The 18,301-nt window shown below is 40.6% G+C and overlaps 1 protein-coding gene across 9 annotated transcripts in view; it reads left to right on the forward strand.

Annotated features, from left to right (window-relative positions):
* Positions 1 to 18,301, forward strand: part of LOC110523597 (zinc finger protein 618) — a 36,883-nt gene that overhangs the window by 12,981 nt on the left and 5,601 nt on the right. For 2 of the 9 annotated variants that reach the window (XM_021602448.3, XM_021602449.3), the window contains 10 exons: positions 142 to 186; positions 6,426 to 6,515; positions 8,548 to 8,631; positions 14,513 to 14,602; positions 14,773 to 14,868; positions 16,108 to 16,185; positions 16,605 to 16,649; positions 17,113 to 17,196; positions 17,399 to 17,476; positions 18,113 to 18,283. In XM_021602448.3, the coding sequence (XP_021458123.3) occupies positions 142 to 186; positions 6,426 to 6,515; positions 8,548 to 8,631; positions 14,513 to 14,602; positions 14,773 to 14,868; positions 16,108 to 16,185; positions 16,605 to 16,649; positions 17,113 to 17,196; positions 17,399 to 17,476; positions 18,113 to 18,283 (861 nt within the window). The remainder of the gene's footprint in view (positions 1 to 141; positions 187 to 6,425; positions 6,516 to 8,547; positions 8,632 to 14,512; positions 14,603 to 14,772; positions 14,869 to 16,107; positions 16,186 to 16,604; positions 16,650 to 17,112; positions 17,197 to 17,398; positions 17,477 to 18,112; positions 18,284 to 18,301) is intronic. The other 7 variants (XM_021602450.3, XM_090234490.1, XM_021602451.3 and 4 more) reach the window with 4 other exon arrangements.

Genomic DNA, 18,301 nt, shown 5'->3' on the forward strand with positions numbered 1-18,301 from the left:
TCCTGACATCTATCTTTCATGTGATCAATGCCAAATGTTGTGTGTGTGTGAGAGATCTGAGTGAGTCGAGCTGTTACGCGTTGGCGCCAAGCCAACAGCAGATCTTTTATGCATGTGCCTTTCTATCCCCCCCCCCCGCAGAGTCCGACAGCATGCCAGGAGAGGGGGCACCAACAACTCCCAACAGTGAGTACACGGATGTGTATGCACACTAGGGTTGTGAACGTTTAAATTAAATTTAATAGTTAACGTTAAGAAAAATCCCTAACGGAAAAATTATGTTGTCCCCTCACAAAATGTTAATCACAGTGCAGTTATCAAAAAGGTACACCATCCTCACAAATGGGAAAAAATAACAAGTAGGCCTACATAATAGGCTTGGGCGGTATACCGAGGTATTTGGAAATAGCCATGGGTATGTTTTTCTACACCGTTAAAACAATATCTTCAAAGTTTTTCAATACATGTTAATATTTTTCGGTACTTTTTTAAGTTAATACCTGCAGTCAACTTGTACATACACTAGGATAAAGCATATTGTGTTCATCTACCCCCCAAAAAGGATGCATTTTTCATTTTACCTGTCACATTATTTTACATTATGAAGCTTACTGTAGTTCCCCAGAACAGTTGAGCCAGTCACGTGTGTGTTTTGTAAATAGCACAATGGGAGAAAGCAGGAGCAGGTGTGTCCAGCTGTGTAGTGTTTCTATTATTATTTTTTTTTATATATATATCTATATATATATATATTTTATTAGTAGAGTTATCAGGGATGTGCTACTATAGTTTTTCTTCAAAGAAAATACATTAGTGCAACACATTCTGCAAAAAAATAGCATCATTTTCGTCCGATGACAACAAAGTGCAACGCTATTTGGCTGGCAGCCACACGTCAACTCTTACGTATTAGCAAGGTCTTGTTTATCATAGAAAGAATGTAGCCAGCTACATTTCCTTAAAGTTAATCTTGCGTGAAAAGTAGGTTGGCTAAACCTAGAAAAGTAGCTACACATCAGTCAGTGCTGTCTGCTGATAGAATGCGCATTCGTGAGTTTAGAAGTGCAGCTGAAGCATGAATTGAGTCTGATTCCGAGTAGAAATGACAATAAGAAGCATTTTACGTCTGCTTTTACAAAACGCAGCAAGATTTTTTGGTTGGTCTTTTTTCTTATTTTTTGTGAAAAATGCAAGATTCTGCGTTAACACGACCCCTAAGTTTAACTTGCTAGTTAATTATCTGAGTAAGTGGCTGAAATAATGTGATTGTGCATCATATTGTCTTAGCTTTCTGCTGTGTTTTAGAAGTCAAAGCCCTTTAGATGCATTATTTGTACAGCTGCCTCTCTTGATTTCTTTTCCTCTCTGTTCTCAACCCCCTCAGTCTGCTCCTCCCCCCTCTTCTCAGAGCAGGCAGGCCCGTTGCCTTAGCACAGCATTCCCCAAACATTTTGGTTTTTGCCCTTGCACTACAGAAGTGATTTTTAAATAATCAACTAATCAGCTAGCTTTGATTATTTGAATCAGTTGTGTAGTGCTAGGACAAAAACGGTACCCAGGACCGAGTTTGGGAAACGCTGTCCTAGCGATTGTCCTTCAGACAAGCATGTGTCTAAACTTTGTTCATTTGTATAACGCCTCGTTCACGTTCGCTTGCAAATGTCCGAACTCACCAAAAATGACATTCGGTAGCGTGTGTGTGTGTGTGTGTGTGTGTGTGTGTACTCAGCAAAAAAATAAACTTAACTTTTTCAGGACCCATCTTTCAAAGATAATTCGTAAAAATCCAAATCGCTTCACAGATCTTCATTGTAAAGGGTTTAATCACTGTTTCCCATGCTTGGTCAATGAACAAACAATTAATGAACATGTACCTGTGGAATGGTCATTAAGACACTGACAGCTTACAGACTGTAGTCAATTAAGGTCACAGTTATGAAAACTTAGGACACTAAAGAGGTCTTTCTACTGACTCTGAAAAATACCAAAAGAAAGATGCCCAGGGTCCCTACTCATTTGCGTGAATGTGCAAATTAGGCATGCTGCAAGGAGGCACGAGGACTGCAGATGTGGCCAGGGCAATAAATTGCAATGTCCGTACTGTGAGACAGGTACAGGATGGCAACTACAACTGCCCGAGTTACACCAGGAATGCACAATCCCTCCATCAGTGCTCAGACTGTCCGCAGTAGGCTGAGAGATGCTGGACTGAGGGCTTGTAGGCCTGTTGTCTGGTGAGGACCTGCCTTACATCATCCGACTGGGAAAATAGTGCTCTTCACTGATGAGTCGTGGTTTTGTCTTACATGGGGTGATGGTCAGATTCACGTTTATCGTCCAAGGAATGAATGAGCTTTACTCCGAGGCCTGTACTCTGGAGCAGGATCGATTTGGAGATGGAGGGTCCGTCATGGTCTGGGGCTGTGTGTTACACCATCATCGGACTGAACTTGTTGTCATTGCAGGCAATCTCAACTCTGTGCGTTACAGGGAAGACATCCTCTTCCCTCCTGTGGTGCCCTTCCTGCAGTCTCATCCTGACATGACCCTTCAGCATGACAATGCCATCATGCACAGAACGAGCAGTATGGCTGATTTCCTGCAAGACAGGAATATCAGTGTTCTGCCATGGCCAGCGAAGAGCCGGGATCTCAATCCCATTGAGCAGGTCTGGGACCTGTTGGATCGGAGGGTGAGGGCTAGGGCCATTTCCCTCAGAAATGTTTGGGAACTTGCAGGTGCCTTGGTGGAAGAGTGGGGTAACATCTCACAGCAAGAACTGGCAAAACTGGTGCAGTCCATGAGGAGAAGATTCACTGCAGTACTTAATGCAGCAGGTGGCCACACCAGATACGGACTGTTACTTTTGATTTTGACGACTTTGTTCAGGGAACCATTATTCCATTTCACATGTCTGTGGAACTTGTTCAGTTTATGTCTCAGTTGTTGAATCTTGTTATGTTCATACAAATATTTACACATGTTAAGTTTGCTGAAAATAAACGCAGTTGACAGTGAGAGGACGTTTCTTTTTTTGCTGGGTTTATGTATGCATATACGTGTGTGTGTGTGTGTGTGTGTGTGTATAGGTATAACTTCATGAGTTGTATTATCGGTCTTTTCAATTTATTTATTTTCATTTGCGCTTGTTAGAATATTTAGCTAGCAGCCTCTATTGAAATTGTATCTTACTTGGTAGCATTCTGGTAATAGACGCCCAATGTTTTCTTTTGTCCCTTTTGGTGCCCCCTTGTATACTAAGCCGGTAATTATGTATATCCCAGTATGAGAGAAGGACAGTATGATGAGTTGAGTCTGCATACCGCCCAGCCTTACTACCTAACGCTACAATTCCTGTAAGGTTAGTAAGAGGGGATATGCATCTTTAAAATTCTATAAGCACATTGTCATTAACAGTTGGAAAAAAGTGTTAATTACAGAAATGATTATAGTTGAAATGCAGCCACTGTCATTGGCCTACTTGAGTTGTGAGGTAATTTGCTAATTGAAAGACTGCAAGTGCCATTTGAGCTGCGACTCACTACTGAAACAGGTGTCTTTCTCATCAAAAACACTTCCTTCACTCCTTTACACCGTGTACTCCTGTTTCAACACCGTGCTATTTCCTTTTTATAATGGGAGTTGAGACATGCAGTTTAACAGCATTAGAAAGCTAAAATCCTTCAGTTTTAACCAGTAGAATCCTGCATTTGGCATGTATTTTTTACCTTGTATTTGTGACCTTCTACTTGGTGGACAGGCTTTTTTTAAACATGAAACAAAGTATGTCCCTAGATTGATAAATCTGTCGTGATTTGGCAAGGAATGTAGTGGTCGGATCGAAATTGAATGAGACTCGTAACTGAGGGAAAAGAGAATGTAGGGAGAAGAGTTGTGATCACTTGGCTAGGTTCCTTTTTTTTTGTTGTGAGTTGCTAATGCGCATAAAAAAATGGAAGGAACACTAAAGTCGATGTGAATTAAGGGTTGGCTTTGGGACAATTTCAGCTGTATGTTCAGGCAGGCACAGAGCAGATTCCAGATGCTTAAGCCTACTGTATGACTGACAACTAGCCTTATTGTATGACTGACAACTAGCCTTATTGTATGACTGACAACTAGCCTTACTGTATGACTGACAACTAGCCTTACTGTATGACTGACAACTAGCCTTACTGTATGACTGACAACTAGCCTTACTGTATGACTGACAACTAGCCTTACTGTATGACTGACAACTAGCCTTACTGTATGACTGACAACTAGCCTTACTGTATGACTGACAACTAGCCTTACTGTATGACTGACAACTAGCCTTACTGTATGACTGACAACTAGCCTTACTGTATGACTGACAACTTCATTGTCCCTTACACTTCAGCTCCACTATAAGTGTTTTGTTGCTTTGTCATCAGCATTGTCAATCGTCGTAGGGGTGTTGAGGGTGCTGCAGCACACCCTGAAAATCAACAAAATTATATAAACGCTCAAAATATTGAAAATAAATTGATTTATGCATATTGGGTCCGGGTGAAAAAGCACCAGGTCCATTACGGAACGGGTCCATTTCGGAAGGCATTTGCACCTTCATCCTCCAATTTACACCAGAGATCTATATATACTGATAAGATGCTCATGTCTCCGCCCTAACAATGGGAGTCATTGTCCCAAAGGTGGGAAGGCAGGCAACAAGCTTACGTCCAAAATAAACCCATAGAAACGCATTGGGCTTGTCTTTGGACAAATTTTGGCGAGAGTGAAACCTCTTCCTCTGTTAACACACACACACACACACACACACACAACAAGCCCCTGCCACTCACAACAATGTTGTCACTTCTTCACCTCTAACAAGCTGTTTCAGCTCACTATTTGCATTTGAGGTTTGGTCCAACAGAATGGGTCACATGGACACAAACAGAGACATTATTTTACTGTAATAGAGAAGTTACCTTTTTGAACCATACCCTTTTTATTGGGTCTCAGCTCCTTAAATTGCTCGCAGAGCAGACAATACTAAAACAGTAGTATCAATGAACATTGATTCTGGAAAATCAATGCTCAGTTTGTCTTGTGCCCATTGCTGTACCATGCTCCGCTAGCAGCATTTTAGTAAAGGATTCTTATATTAGCTGTCTAGTCTGTTTTTATAAATGAGCAATAAGCATAAAACACTTTTATAAGGAGTTGGCAACTCATTCTCATTCTGAGAAATAAGGTAGCTAAGCCACTTGATTTCAAAGTGGACAGGCCAGCATGCTGTTCAAACAGTTGGAGACAGACAGAAGGGTGTGCAAATAGATCCAAGTTAGCTAAACTTCAAATATTAAGGTTAGCTGGCTACTCACTAGCTCGTGGGCTTGTGCTTGAAAGATTGTTTGAGACCTGTGCTCATTTTCTATAATGCCTTCTATAAAAAGTTAGTCATTATTAGTGAATGTGCACTATGCATGGTTCTGGTTGAATTTGTAACAAAAAGGTCATTTTCGTAGACCGACTTGAAAGCCAGATCGGTGATTATTGCAAACAATCAGGTAAACTACTGTATTATGATGATACAAAATATATTATGATTGGGTCTTATGGTTGTGGAAGGCTTATATTTACCCTATATAATGTCACAAACCCTGAATTCAATAGATGACTCTTGACTGTTTGAAATGCAGTGTATTTGGCCTTTTAATTGTACCGTATAGCTTATTTAGAGAGAACATTACAAAAAAATCGACACGTATTGTGAATCGCCCATAAGTTTGGGGGGGAAAAATAAAAAATATTATTTTTAGGCCATATCATCCAGCCCTATCCAAAACACCATCTTAATCATTTTTCCAGTAAGACATAGGGCTGGGAATTGCTGAGACCCCCTGATACAAGATTGTCACAATATTTTGGTGCCGATACATACAAAATGGCAATACCTATCATATCACAATTTATCAGGTACAAGAGAGAGCAATAATAAATGCTGGGAGTCATGGAAATAAAAGTGCTGAAAGCATTTTGTCTCACCATTTTTTTTCTTTTTTTAAAGAAGATTGAGTCTAAGCTATAAGATGAGAAATACCGAAGTCTTGGCGCAGTTACAGCCAACTAGCGCAAACTAATGTTAACTACCTGGCAACTTAAAAAAAAAAATGAGAATCTGTACTTTGAGTCAGACTTGATATGTTATAAAAAATACTGCAATACTCAACTGTGTTGATTCCATCCCTAGTAAGAGAATAGGTCTACATGCCAACACTACACACAAGCAAAGTCGATGGACCCATAACACAGCAAACCATCCACTGGTTTTTATACCTTACTAAGTGATATGAAACAAATCGGTGCTGTGCGCTAGACTATGACCAGCATGATGTGATGTCATTGAATGCCAGTGTGCCACAGACCAGACAATGCGATCTCTGTGTATCCGAGTGCAGATAACTTCCGCTACTCCTGTGACATCTGCGGGAAGAAGTACAAATACTACAGCTGCTTCCAGGAGCACCGCGACCTGCACGCTGTGGATGGTAACTGACTACCTACCCTCTTCTCATTTACTCTCCATTATTGCATTCCTACTAGGCCTTTTCTATTCTTTGTCTGTTTGGATTCGAATGGTAACTTGTTCTGCCTTAGACCTGGCACTGCAGTCGGCGTTCCAATTAATCCCAAAGGTGTTCGATGGGGTTGAGGTCAGCTCTTTGGAGGCCACAGTCATGTTCTTCCACACCGATTACGACAAACCATTACTGTATGGACCTCGTTTTGTAAATGGGGGCATTCTCATGCTGAAACAGGAAAGAGCCTTCCACAAAGTTGGAAGCACAGAATCGTCTAGAATGTATGCTGAACCGTTAAGATGTTCCTTCAATGGAACTAAGGTGTGGGGGGAAAAGCAGCCCCAGTCCATTTATTCCTCCTTCACTAAACTTTACAGTTGGCACTATGTGTTGGGGCAGGTAGCGTTCTCCTGGCATCTGCCAAACCCAGATTTGTCAGTCCAACTCCCAGATGGTGAAGCGTGATTTGTCAATACAGAGAACGCGTTTCCACTCCCCAGAGTCCCATGGCGGCAAGCTTTGCACCACTATAGCCAACGCTTGGCATGGTGATCTTAGGCTTGTGTGCGGCTGCTCGTCCATGGAAACCCATTTCATGAAGGTCCCGACGAACAGTTCTTGTGCTGACATTGCTTCCAGAGGCAGTTTGGAAGTCGCAGTGAGTGTTGCAGCTTTTTAATTTTTTTTTACCTATATTTCACTAGGCAAATCAGTTAAGAACAAATTCTTATTTACATTGACAGCTTACTGGGGAACAACTGCCTTATTCAGGGGCAGAATAACAGATTTTTCCTTGTCAGCTTGGGGATTCGATCCAGCAACCTTTCGGTTACTGGCCCAATGCTCGAACCACTAGGCTACCTCTCTCCCCTTACAGTTGACCGGGGCAGCTCTAGCAGGGCAGAAATCTGACATACCTACTTGTTGGAAAGGTGGCATCCTATGTAGGTGCCATGTTGAAAGCGACTGAGCACTTCAGTAAGGCAATTCTACTGCCAAGTTTGTCTACGGATATTGCATGGCTGTGTGCTCGATTTTTATACACCTGTCGGGTGTTGCTGAAAAAGCCAAATACACTAATTAAGGTTTTCCAGACCCTAGTGGATTGGCTGTTCATACCTAGCACTGCCTAGCCTGCTTCCTAGCACCTACCTGATGGCGACGCTAACGTGGCTATCCAAATTATCGTGTTGTGGAAATGTACTGTATACCGGACGCAAATTGATTTCGTCCCCCCCACACCAAACACAATCACAACACGCAGGTTGAAATATCAAAATAAACTCTGAACCAATTATATTAATTTGGAGACATGTTGAAAAGCATTGAACTTTTATGGCAATTTAGCTAGCTAGCTTGCAGTTGCTAGCTAATTTGTCCTATTTAGCTAGCTAGCATTGTTGCTAGCTAATTTGTCCTGGGATATAAACATTGTGTTATTTTACCTGAAATGCACAAGGTCCTCAACCCAGACAATTAATCCACACATAAAACGGTCAGCTGAATCGTTTCTAGTGATCGCTCCGCCTTCCAGGCTTTTTCTTCTTTGAACTTTATATGACTTGGCAACTTTCATAATAATGTGCATTACCACAACCGACCTCAAGTTCATCTATCAATCACCCACGTGGGTATAACCAAAGAGGAGATGGCACGTGTGTGTATATGCTTCCAAAAGCCAATAAGGAGTGGGAGAGGCAGGACTTGCATCGCGTTCTGCGTCACAAATAAAAGTGACTTCTATTTTTGCGCCTGGCAACGCTGACGCTTGTTGGCGCCATGATTGAATAACATGCATACATTTATTTTGAAACGCTCGCGCATGCGACCTGATCGGTCTGGTCAGCATGTAAGCATAAGTATCATTGTTGCCCTAAAAAAAACAGATTTCATTAACTTCCACTATCATGGTTACTGCTGCTTTAAATAAAGTAACCTCTGTCAATTAACTTGACCTCTTTTTCTCCATATATCTTTGTCGCCCCCCCTTTCACCCCAGACCCATACGAGCAGGTTGTTCTAGGACCTGTGGAAGACGTCAAGGAGGAGGAGCCAGTGGAACCCTTCCAGAAAGTAGGGCCAAGTAAGGCTGCACTGTATGCTGGTCTACTGTTGCTTGGCAGATTAGGGGTTTGTGACTGGGCACATCGTACTTTGCCTTATATACACTACAGTTCAAAAGTTTGGGGTCACTTAGAAATGTCCTTGTTTTCCATGAAAACATACATGAAATGAGTAGCAAAATGAACAGGAAATATAGTCAAGACGTTGACAAAGTTATAAATAATGATTTTTAATTGAAATATGAATTGTGTCAAAGAATCTTCCATTTGCAGCAATTACAGTCTTGCAAACCTTTGGATTTCTAGTTAATTTGTTGAGATAATCTGAAGAGATTTCACCCCATGCTTCATGAAGCACCTCCAGTTGGATTGGCTTGATGGGCACTTACGTTCCATACGGTCAAGCTGCTCCCACAACAGCTCAATAGGGTTGAGATCCGGTGACTTTGCTGGCCACTCCATTGTAGACAGAATAGCAGCAGACTGCTTCCCTAAATAGTTCTTGCATAGTTTAGAGCTGTGCTTTGGGTCATTGTCCTGTTGTAGGAGGAAATTGGCTGCAATTAAGCACTGTCCACAGGGTATGGAGTGATAGCCTTCCTTCTTCAAGATCCCTTTTACCATGTACAAATCTACCACTTTACCAGTGTATGTGTCCTTTTTGCCCATCTTAATCTTTTCTTTTTATTGGCCAGTCTGAGATATGGCTTTTTCTTTGCAACTCTGCCTAGAAGGCCAGCATCCCGGAGTCGCCTCTTCACTGTTGACATTGAGACTGGTGTTTTGCGGGTACTATCTAATGAAGCTGCCAGTTGAGGACTTGTGAGGCATCTGTTTCTCAAACTAGACACTCTAATGTACTTGTCCTCTAGCTCAGTTGTACACCGGGGCCTCCCACTCTCTCTATTCTGGTTAGAGACAGTTTGCGCTGTTCTGTGAAGGGAATAGTACACATAATTGTATGAGATCTTCAGTTTCTTGGCAATTTCTCACGTGGAATAGCCTTCATTTCTCAGAACAAGAATAGACTGACAAGTTTCAGAAGAAAGTTCTTTGTTTCTGGCCATTTTGAGCCTGTAATCGAACCCACAAATGCTGATGCTCCAGATACTCAACAAGTCTAAAGAAGGTCAGTTTTATTGCTTCTTTAATCAGAACAACAGTTTTCAGCTGTGCTAACATAATTGCAAAAGGGTTTTCTAATGATCAATTAGCCTTTATAAAATGATAAACTTGGATTAGCTAACAACGTGCCATTAGGACACAGGAGTGATGGTTGCTGATAATGGGCCTCTACGCCTATGTAGATATTCCATAAAAAATCTGTAGTTTCCAGCTACAATAGTCATTTACAACATTAACAATGTCTACACTGTATTTCTGATCAATTTGATGCTATTTTAATGGGCAAAAAAAATGTGCTTTTCAAAAACAGACATTTCTAGGTGACCCCAAACTTTGAAAGGTTGTGTGTGAGATAGATATATCTACATATCTCTCTCCATATATGTAGAGAAATATTCTATATTGTGTGTGTATATATTCTATATACACACACACACACACACACACACACACACACACACACACACACACACACACACACACACACACACACAGTGGTTCTTCCTATAAAAGTTGGCGTACTGCTTGCATGTTATTTGTCAGCCATTGTTGCCATTATTGGTAGTGTTAGTTTGCCCACCAGAGGGCATCTTTGAGACGCTAAGTTATAGAAATTACTTGGAGTCAAAGGGAGCCTTGAATAGCACAGACTATATGGGATAGATTTTTTTGATTTGATAATTTGATGAATATTATGTGTTTTCTATTCCAAGAAAAACAAATGCATTTCTTACTGTAGCTGTTTTAGCGTAACTTACTTATTTGCAGCAAGGCCTACTTAAATATACAGTATATCAATCATTCATTTGTGCATGTCATCACACAGCATACAAGTCATCCATGTCTTTTTAAATACAGTCAAGCATTTTAGTTATAAAACTAAATAACAAAGGGAGCCTTGATTAATTTTACAATCACAGCTAAAGTGATTTAATTAAGGGTTTGAGTTAGGAAAATATGGTGCTGTACAACGTGACCTGTTGGAGTAGGCCTAGGCTATTAAGTGACTGCGAGTGAAGAGCAAAATAATCCTTACATTTCCACATAAAAATCTGAATTTTAAAGACCAGTCCCCATGCTCTGTCATTCAATGATTTTATTCCCATAGTAATTTGTTATGGAGCCATCCAGATGTGGTTAGAAAACAGTGCATTTGGTGGGCTATGCAAAAGAGATGGGAGAATTGACATGCCTCGCAAACATTCATTAATACTGTACATTTAAAGTCCCTAAACTCGGCAAGTCTATTGTCCTGCTGAGAGCTCACCGGTGTGCCTGGAATGGATTGTGACTAAATTTTGTTCTTTGCAATATTCAACTTGTAATTTTCCGCCTGGCTCTCCGCCAATGACGCCTGGCTCTCCGCCAATGACGCCTGGCTCTCTGCCAATGTATCAGCTATAGCCCGTATTGCTACCCTCAGAGAATTTAGTTTTGTAGCTTAATTCGTTTGATTAATATTATGGTGTTTCTATTCCATGAAAAAACCTTTCTTATTGTAGCCGATGTAGGCCTAAGTGTTTCCGTTAGGAAAATATGGCACTATTCAGTGACATTTATTCCCTAGTGTCCTGCTGATAGTTGAAATAAACATCTGCATTTTGAAAGTGTTTTTAGAATTTTATTAACAAAAGCATGAAGATGTTGATGAACAAATACTGTACAGTATATGCTTTATCCAACATTTTGCGGTTGCATGAGGTTTGGAGTTCGAAATGTAAAACTTTAGAGTACTTAATACATTGCAAGTTGCGGGGATTTTCTTTTCACACCTAGCCGAGCTATTAGACTATCCTTTTTGTAAAAGTATGAAGTCTATTGTCCTGCTAATAGCCCATCATGGAATCATTGTTTGCAGAATTCACAGCGCGCTACGCTTGAGAAAAACAAAAATGCCTTCAGCTGTCCATCACTACTGTAAATAAAAACACAGCATCTACAGTGGCACAAATATATAATGGAATTTGATAAAAAGGTTAATGCACATTTTCAATCTTATACTAACAAGTGGTTGCCATAGTGAATAATCCAATAATAATTGGTATGACACGGTTTTCGGAACCCATTATGGGGCAGTTTCTAAATGAAAATACTTGTAGATCAATAATATGTCCCTGTAGATCTTATTCAATTGAGGATTGGAGGATTCTGAATTAATATCTAAGGGGCATTTTTCATTAGGGCAAATCTGGTATGTGATATTGAGTTAGATATTCTGTAAGATTTTACATTTCTAAGGGGCATTTCTATAATTATAATGCAGGAATAATAAAAATAATAATCATCATAATAATCCCACAACTCATTAACTGGCTACTGTCTTCAATATAATCGTTAATTCAGAAGGATAAACCCATAGGTTTTAGGCCTGCAGTAGGTTGTAATAATCCCTGCCTTCTGGGAATGTTAAATCCAAAAGTTATGGGTGGCGATAGAATTTTGTCTGTCAGAAGTATTAAAATCAAACAATGTCAGCCTTTTAAAATGCTCTATTATCCAAATGCGATGGAGAGAAACAAAATGGTGCAGTTTGAGGCCATGAGGTGGAGAGTTATGCGGGTGCTGGATATAAAATTAGTACAAAAAAAATGAGGAAAAATGAAGCTTGCAACACGCATCTGATTTATTCATTACGAATAGGATTTTGTTTACATTCTTCATTGTAACCACAATGTCACAAATAATTGAACACACACATGAGCAGATTACACACATGAGCAGATTATTTTGGTCAAAACATTTATTAATTAAGACTATCAGAAAGAATGTTGGTACTTATGTATTTTGATCCAAAGCCATGAATGAGTGAGTCACTCACTGACAAATCCTCGCTGGACTTTCATTCCGTTTCTTCATCACATCAGCAAAGGACTCTGTGTTTCAGAAACTCCCTTTTATATAGAGGGGCTATCACTCGTTCACACTGGTAAATAAAGACAGTTTGTTATTTATAATGACTTATTTCTGTTTTTAGAGGAAGATAAACCAAAACCTTTTTTTTGTTGAAAATCAAGGGTTTTTCTTTATTTTTATATTTTCTACATTGTAGAATAATAGTGAAGACATCAACTGTGAAATAACACATGGAATCATGTAGTAACCAAACAAGTGTTAAACTAATTCTAGATTCTTCGAAGTAGCCACCCTTTGCCTTGACGATAGCTTTGCACACTCTTGGCATTCTCTCATCCAGCTTCACCTGGAATGCTTTTCCAACTGTCTTGAAGGAGTTCCCACATATGCTGAGCACTTGTTTGCTGCTTTTCCTTCACTCTGCGGTCCAACTCATCCCAAACCATCACAATTGGTTTGAGGTTGAGTGATTGTGGAGGCCAGGTCATCTGAAGCAGCACTCCATCACTCTCCTCCTTGGTCAAATAGCCCTTACACAGCCTGGAGGTGTGTTGGGTCATTGTCCTGTTGAAAACAAATGATAGTCTCGCTAAGTGCAAACTAGATGGGATGGTGTATTGCTGCAGAATGCTTTGGTAGCTATGTTGTTTAAATGTGCCTTGAATTCTAAATAAATCAGTGTCACCAGCAAAGCACCCACACCATCACACCACCACCTCCATGCTTCATGGTGGGAATCACACATGTGGAGATCATCCGTTCACCTACTCTGCGTCTAACAAAGACATGGCGGTTGGAACCAAAAATCTCAAATTTGGACTCATCAGACCAAAGGACAGATTTCCACCTGTTTAATGTCCATCTTCTTTGTGTCCTTTTTATTAGTGGTTTCTTTGCAGCAATTCGACCATGAAGGTCTGATCCACGTCGTCTCCTCTGAACAGTTAATGTGTCTGTTACTTGAATTCTGATGCATTTATTTGGGCTGCGCTTTGAGGGTGGTACCTCTAATGAACTTTTCCCCTGCAGCAAAGCTGGATGCTGGGTCTTCCTTTCCTGTCGTGGTCCTCATGAGAGCCAGTTTCATCATAGGCGCTTAATGGTTTTTGCGACTGCACTTGAAGAAACTTTCAAAGTTCATAATTTTCTGGATTGACTGACCTTCATGTCTTAAAGTAATGATGGACTCTCTTTCCTTATTTGAGCTGTTCATGCCATATATGGACTTGGTCTTTTACCAAATAGGGCTATCTTCTGTTTACCACCCATACCAATTCACAACACAACTGATTGGCTCAAATGCATTAAGAAGGAAAGAAATTCCACAAATGTACTTTTAACAAGGCACACCTGTTAATTGAAATGCATTCCAGGTGACTACCTCATGAAGCTGGTTGAGAGAATGCCAAGAGTGAGCCTAGCTCTCAAGGCAAAGGGTGAAGAATCTCAAATATAAAATATATTTTGATTTAACACTTTCTTTTTGGTTACTACATGACTCCATGTGTTATTTCATAGTTTTGATGTCTTCACTATTCTACAATGTTAAAAATAATTAAAATCCTTGAATGAGTAGGTGTAAACTTTTGACTGGTACTGTATATTTTATTTATATTCAAAGTAGTTTTTTTAAATATCTGAAATCCTACTTTTGCAGTTTAAGGCAATGTTTTTAGTTTTATCCACATTTAAATTGCAATGCAATTTTGCTCTCAGGATAGGTGTAGTTAGTACATATAATTTATGACAGTAATAACATATTATTTAGATGTCTATCAATGTCCCAACTATTGAAAATGAAGGAAACCATTTCAGTGAACCACCAAGGATGCTACTCTTACCGTTGCAGAATGAGATTTTGTATATTTATCGCATGCAAATGTGATATTTTATGTAACCACTTTTTCTCATTGTCCCCCACAGAAACGGGAAGCTACGAGTGTGAGTTCTGTGGGAAGCAGTATAAGTACTTCAACCCATACCAGGAGCATGTGGCTCTTCACCAACCAATGAGTAAGTCATCTCACAGGTGTACAAAAGGGACTAGTCGTCTGTTGTAGTCAATAACCTCCCTCTCTTACCTATCAAACTCACCGGCGTCCTCAAATCACTTCTCATTGGTTCATGTAAAGTAAAATAATGAACCACTTTATTTGATGATAATGACAACTCTCTTCCCACAGATTTCTCCTTTGATAATATGAAGTCGCCTCGATCACGTGGAAGTGTGGATGGAAACATGGACGTTAGCAAATACAGTGCCACTAAATTAGAAACAGGTATGGAGAACTGGCCTGGGATCTGTGCTTAAGCAGCTCTCGCACTCTCACAACTGAGACTTTTGCAATCACTGCGCGTGAACGAATACAGTATAGTGTATACCACTTAAAGATGTAAACTTTTAGACCATCAAATAGACTTGCAAATTTACCCAAATCGTGGGTAGGTTTAATCAAACCCCACAAACCGTTAGCTGTAACATCATTTGACATCACTGTAATCCCGCGGAACTATTCCCCTCAACCCCACCTACTGGTAGCTGGGTAAAAAAAAAAAAAAAACAGACACATTCAATAATTTTTTGAGCATGGAGAAGTAATAATACTTTCTGAAGGCACTGTATCTAAACTTGTAGTATTCATGGTCAAATTACCGTGGCCCACATTGATTTTATTAGCCACTCTCACTGTGATGTCATATTAAAAACGTCAAACATTCATCTTTGCCCCATGGCAGAATGAGTAGAATTGCATGAAATTAGTTATACAATTGCTAAATCTTCTCTCTGCCCCATGGCAAAAATGTGTAGAATGGTAGCGAACTTGCATTTAAACTAACATTTTCACTTTTTTCTCTCCGCTGTTATTAAGATGGGGGCCTCTGGAAAGGTGGGTTGGGGTGGGGCACTGCAGCCCCTCATGAGGTGTTCACATTTATTGTAGTCCCCATCCCTGCCATAAACCAAGGCTACAATCTCCTGCTGTGATCTGAAACGCTGCCTTCGCGCCTCTTATCTATCATATCGCTCACCTGATCAGTTCCTATCTCTCTCCACTGAGCAGTTTGTCTATGGAGAGCTATTTAAAGCTTGACAGTCTCTCCTAGCGCACAAATATGGGTCAAAAGAGAGAGTGGAGAGGAGTACTCGGACCCATATTTAAACGCTATGGGTGAATATTCATTTTATAAAAAAACTTTGAAGAAAAGGGAGTGAATCATACCAAGGACATGATAGAATTCAATACACAGAGTATAGTAGTCGTTTCGCTATGGATTGGTATTGTGTAGGCTTCGGAAATCATCTATTGCGTCAATATCCCCTACTATTGTATGATATGTATCCACCTGCTTTTCACCCATGTGTTGTCAGTCACTCAAACAATACAGTAGGTCTGCACTCAGGTATTTTTTTGTGTATGTGGACTAACTGGTTCTACACACCAGGTAGGAAATGTTTCGGGAGCGCGCCATGGTTTTCCTTTTTCCTTGTCAGTTCAAACATTGTTTATCTTTCACAGACAGTCCCTTTAGTCGGAAAATGGAAAGCAAGACCCAGTCCAGCCTGGTGGACACCAACAGTTCACAGAACTCAAGCGGTAAGCACTGAGGCACTTCTCATAAGCTGTGTGCCTCTGTGTTTTATGAATATCTTTCTGCACAGATGTGTTCTTACTGAGACCTGGGTAGAACACTGGGGTGGATGGAGAGTGAATCAGACAGGAGTGTGAGTGTTGGTTTAGTGTCCAAGCACATTCAAATTGAGGCCTTGGTCTGATTCTCTACCCCTCTCCCTGAAGTACACATTAATTTTCTCCCCCTTGTGGATAAACAAAATAATTGATTGGCTTAGAAATATGGGGTAACATTCTCTAGCCAATGCTTACATCAATCGAATGCTTTTAACTCCACAAGGGGAGGAGAACAAGTGCACACTCTGAAATTGGTGACAAATAGGGAATCCTATCTAAAAATCTATGCAATGTCTGTGATGTCACTTTCTCACGCTCTCCCTCAGGTACTCCAAGCCCCCTGGTGGCCGGTTCGTTCCCTGCATCACAGAGTGAGTCCACCTCTCTCGCTGCCTGCCTGAAAACACAAATGTGACCATTTCACCCTCTCCGTGTTGTTTATTTTGACCATAATGAGATGCAGCTACTGCCACTGATATTTTCCTACTCACTTGTCATTTCTTATCAGTCTCCCTGTTAATTTGGGCTTGTCACACTTGCACCTCCATTTCGTAATTGTTTGTGATCTTGTAGTAGTTGATGTGAAGGTTTGGATTTGGGCAGGTTACTCCATGGTGAATTGGAAGAGACTATGTTGGCATAACTGTTTTTTTAGTGTTGTCGTGGCAGCAGATGACTTATACTTTACTTCAGCTGGCCATACTGCTTCTGTGCCCTTCAGCAAAAACCTTTTACTATTGACAAGCCAGTTGGGAAATGTCATGAAAAAGGTATTCAATTAAGCAAGCAATCAAATGATGTTTATTTATTTACATCTTTTTGCAAATGCATTAGTCACAAAGTGCTTCACAACAATCCGGGCCTACAGTCCCCAAAACCCCAAAGACAAGGCGACAGTGGCAGAGACCAAGTCTCTAGGTAGGAAGACTCAATCACTCTTCAATGGCATAGATAGATGATATTAAGTAGGTTTAACATGTGTTTTATATGTGTTAAAATTAAACATCTTGTCACAGTGGCCTAGATCTTGGACCACTCAGGGGATAGACTGGGCAGGTCCACAGTGGATGTGCTCTTGTTACAATACGGGAACCCTTTTTTCTGGGCCTTGTGTTTCTAGAACCCTACACATGTGGCGCCTGTGGCATCCCGTTCCAGTTCTACAACAACCTGCTGGAGCACATGCAGTCCCACGCTGGTGAGTTACCTGCACCTCGAGGGACAGATACAGCACCAGACTGGCTGTAGCCCAAGTGTAACACTAAAGTGTAACACTATCAGTCAAATGGGTTGGAGAGGGGCTTTCAGCAGAAGTGGAAATGTACTGTTGTAATGGCTGAATACTTCAGATACTGTATTTCCAGCTATTGGAATTGCTTATTCCTTTGTACAAAGCTCAGCCAAATTAGGTGTCCGAAATAGCTGCTGTACAGCACTCCAAGCTAAAACGTACAAATTCCTAGGAGAGAGAAGGGATATTTTCATCTACACTTTGATTTTTGCATTTTCTAATTTCATTTTTTGCATATTAAATTGAGTATGCTTTGTTACAACCATTTCACCCCTGTTGTTTTATAATGTGTAGCCACTATTAGAGGCTAGTGGTTGTTTCCTAACCCTATGTAACTATCTGTTAACTTTTGCGCTAGTAGCCAATAGCCAACCCTTTGGTTATTAACTTTTAGCTAAATCCATTGTAGCTCGTTGCTAGCTGGCCCATTAACAATTAGTCATTAGTTAACCCTTTAGCCAACCTCATGTTATTATTAGCAATTAACCAACTTGTAGCTGTTGACCTTCTCTATCACAGAATGCTAACCCTCTATCCCCCCAGCGGATAATGAGAACCACACCAAAGGGGGGTCTCCAAAGACATCACCAGGCCCAGCCTCACAGGACCAACTGTGGAGGTCCCCCCAGCCCCAGCATCAGGCCCAAGCTCAAATAGTTCAAGTCCAGATACAGGCTCAGCCCCAGCCAACACAGAGAAACCACTACACCAACCGTGAGTAGGCTACTATTC

The sequence above is a fragment of the Oncorhynchus mykiss genome, chromosome 5, assembly GCF_057628025.1.
Source record: "Oncorhynchus mykiss isolate SJ-2025 chromosome 5, ASM5762802v1, whole genome shotgun sequence".
Lineage (NCBI taxonomy): Eukaryota > Metazoa > Chordata > Actinopteri > Salmoniformes > Salmonidae > Oncorhynchus > Oncorhynchus mykiss.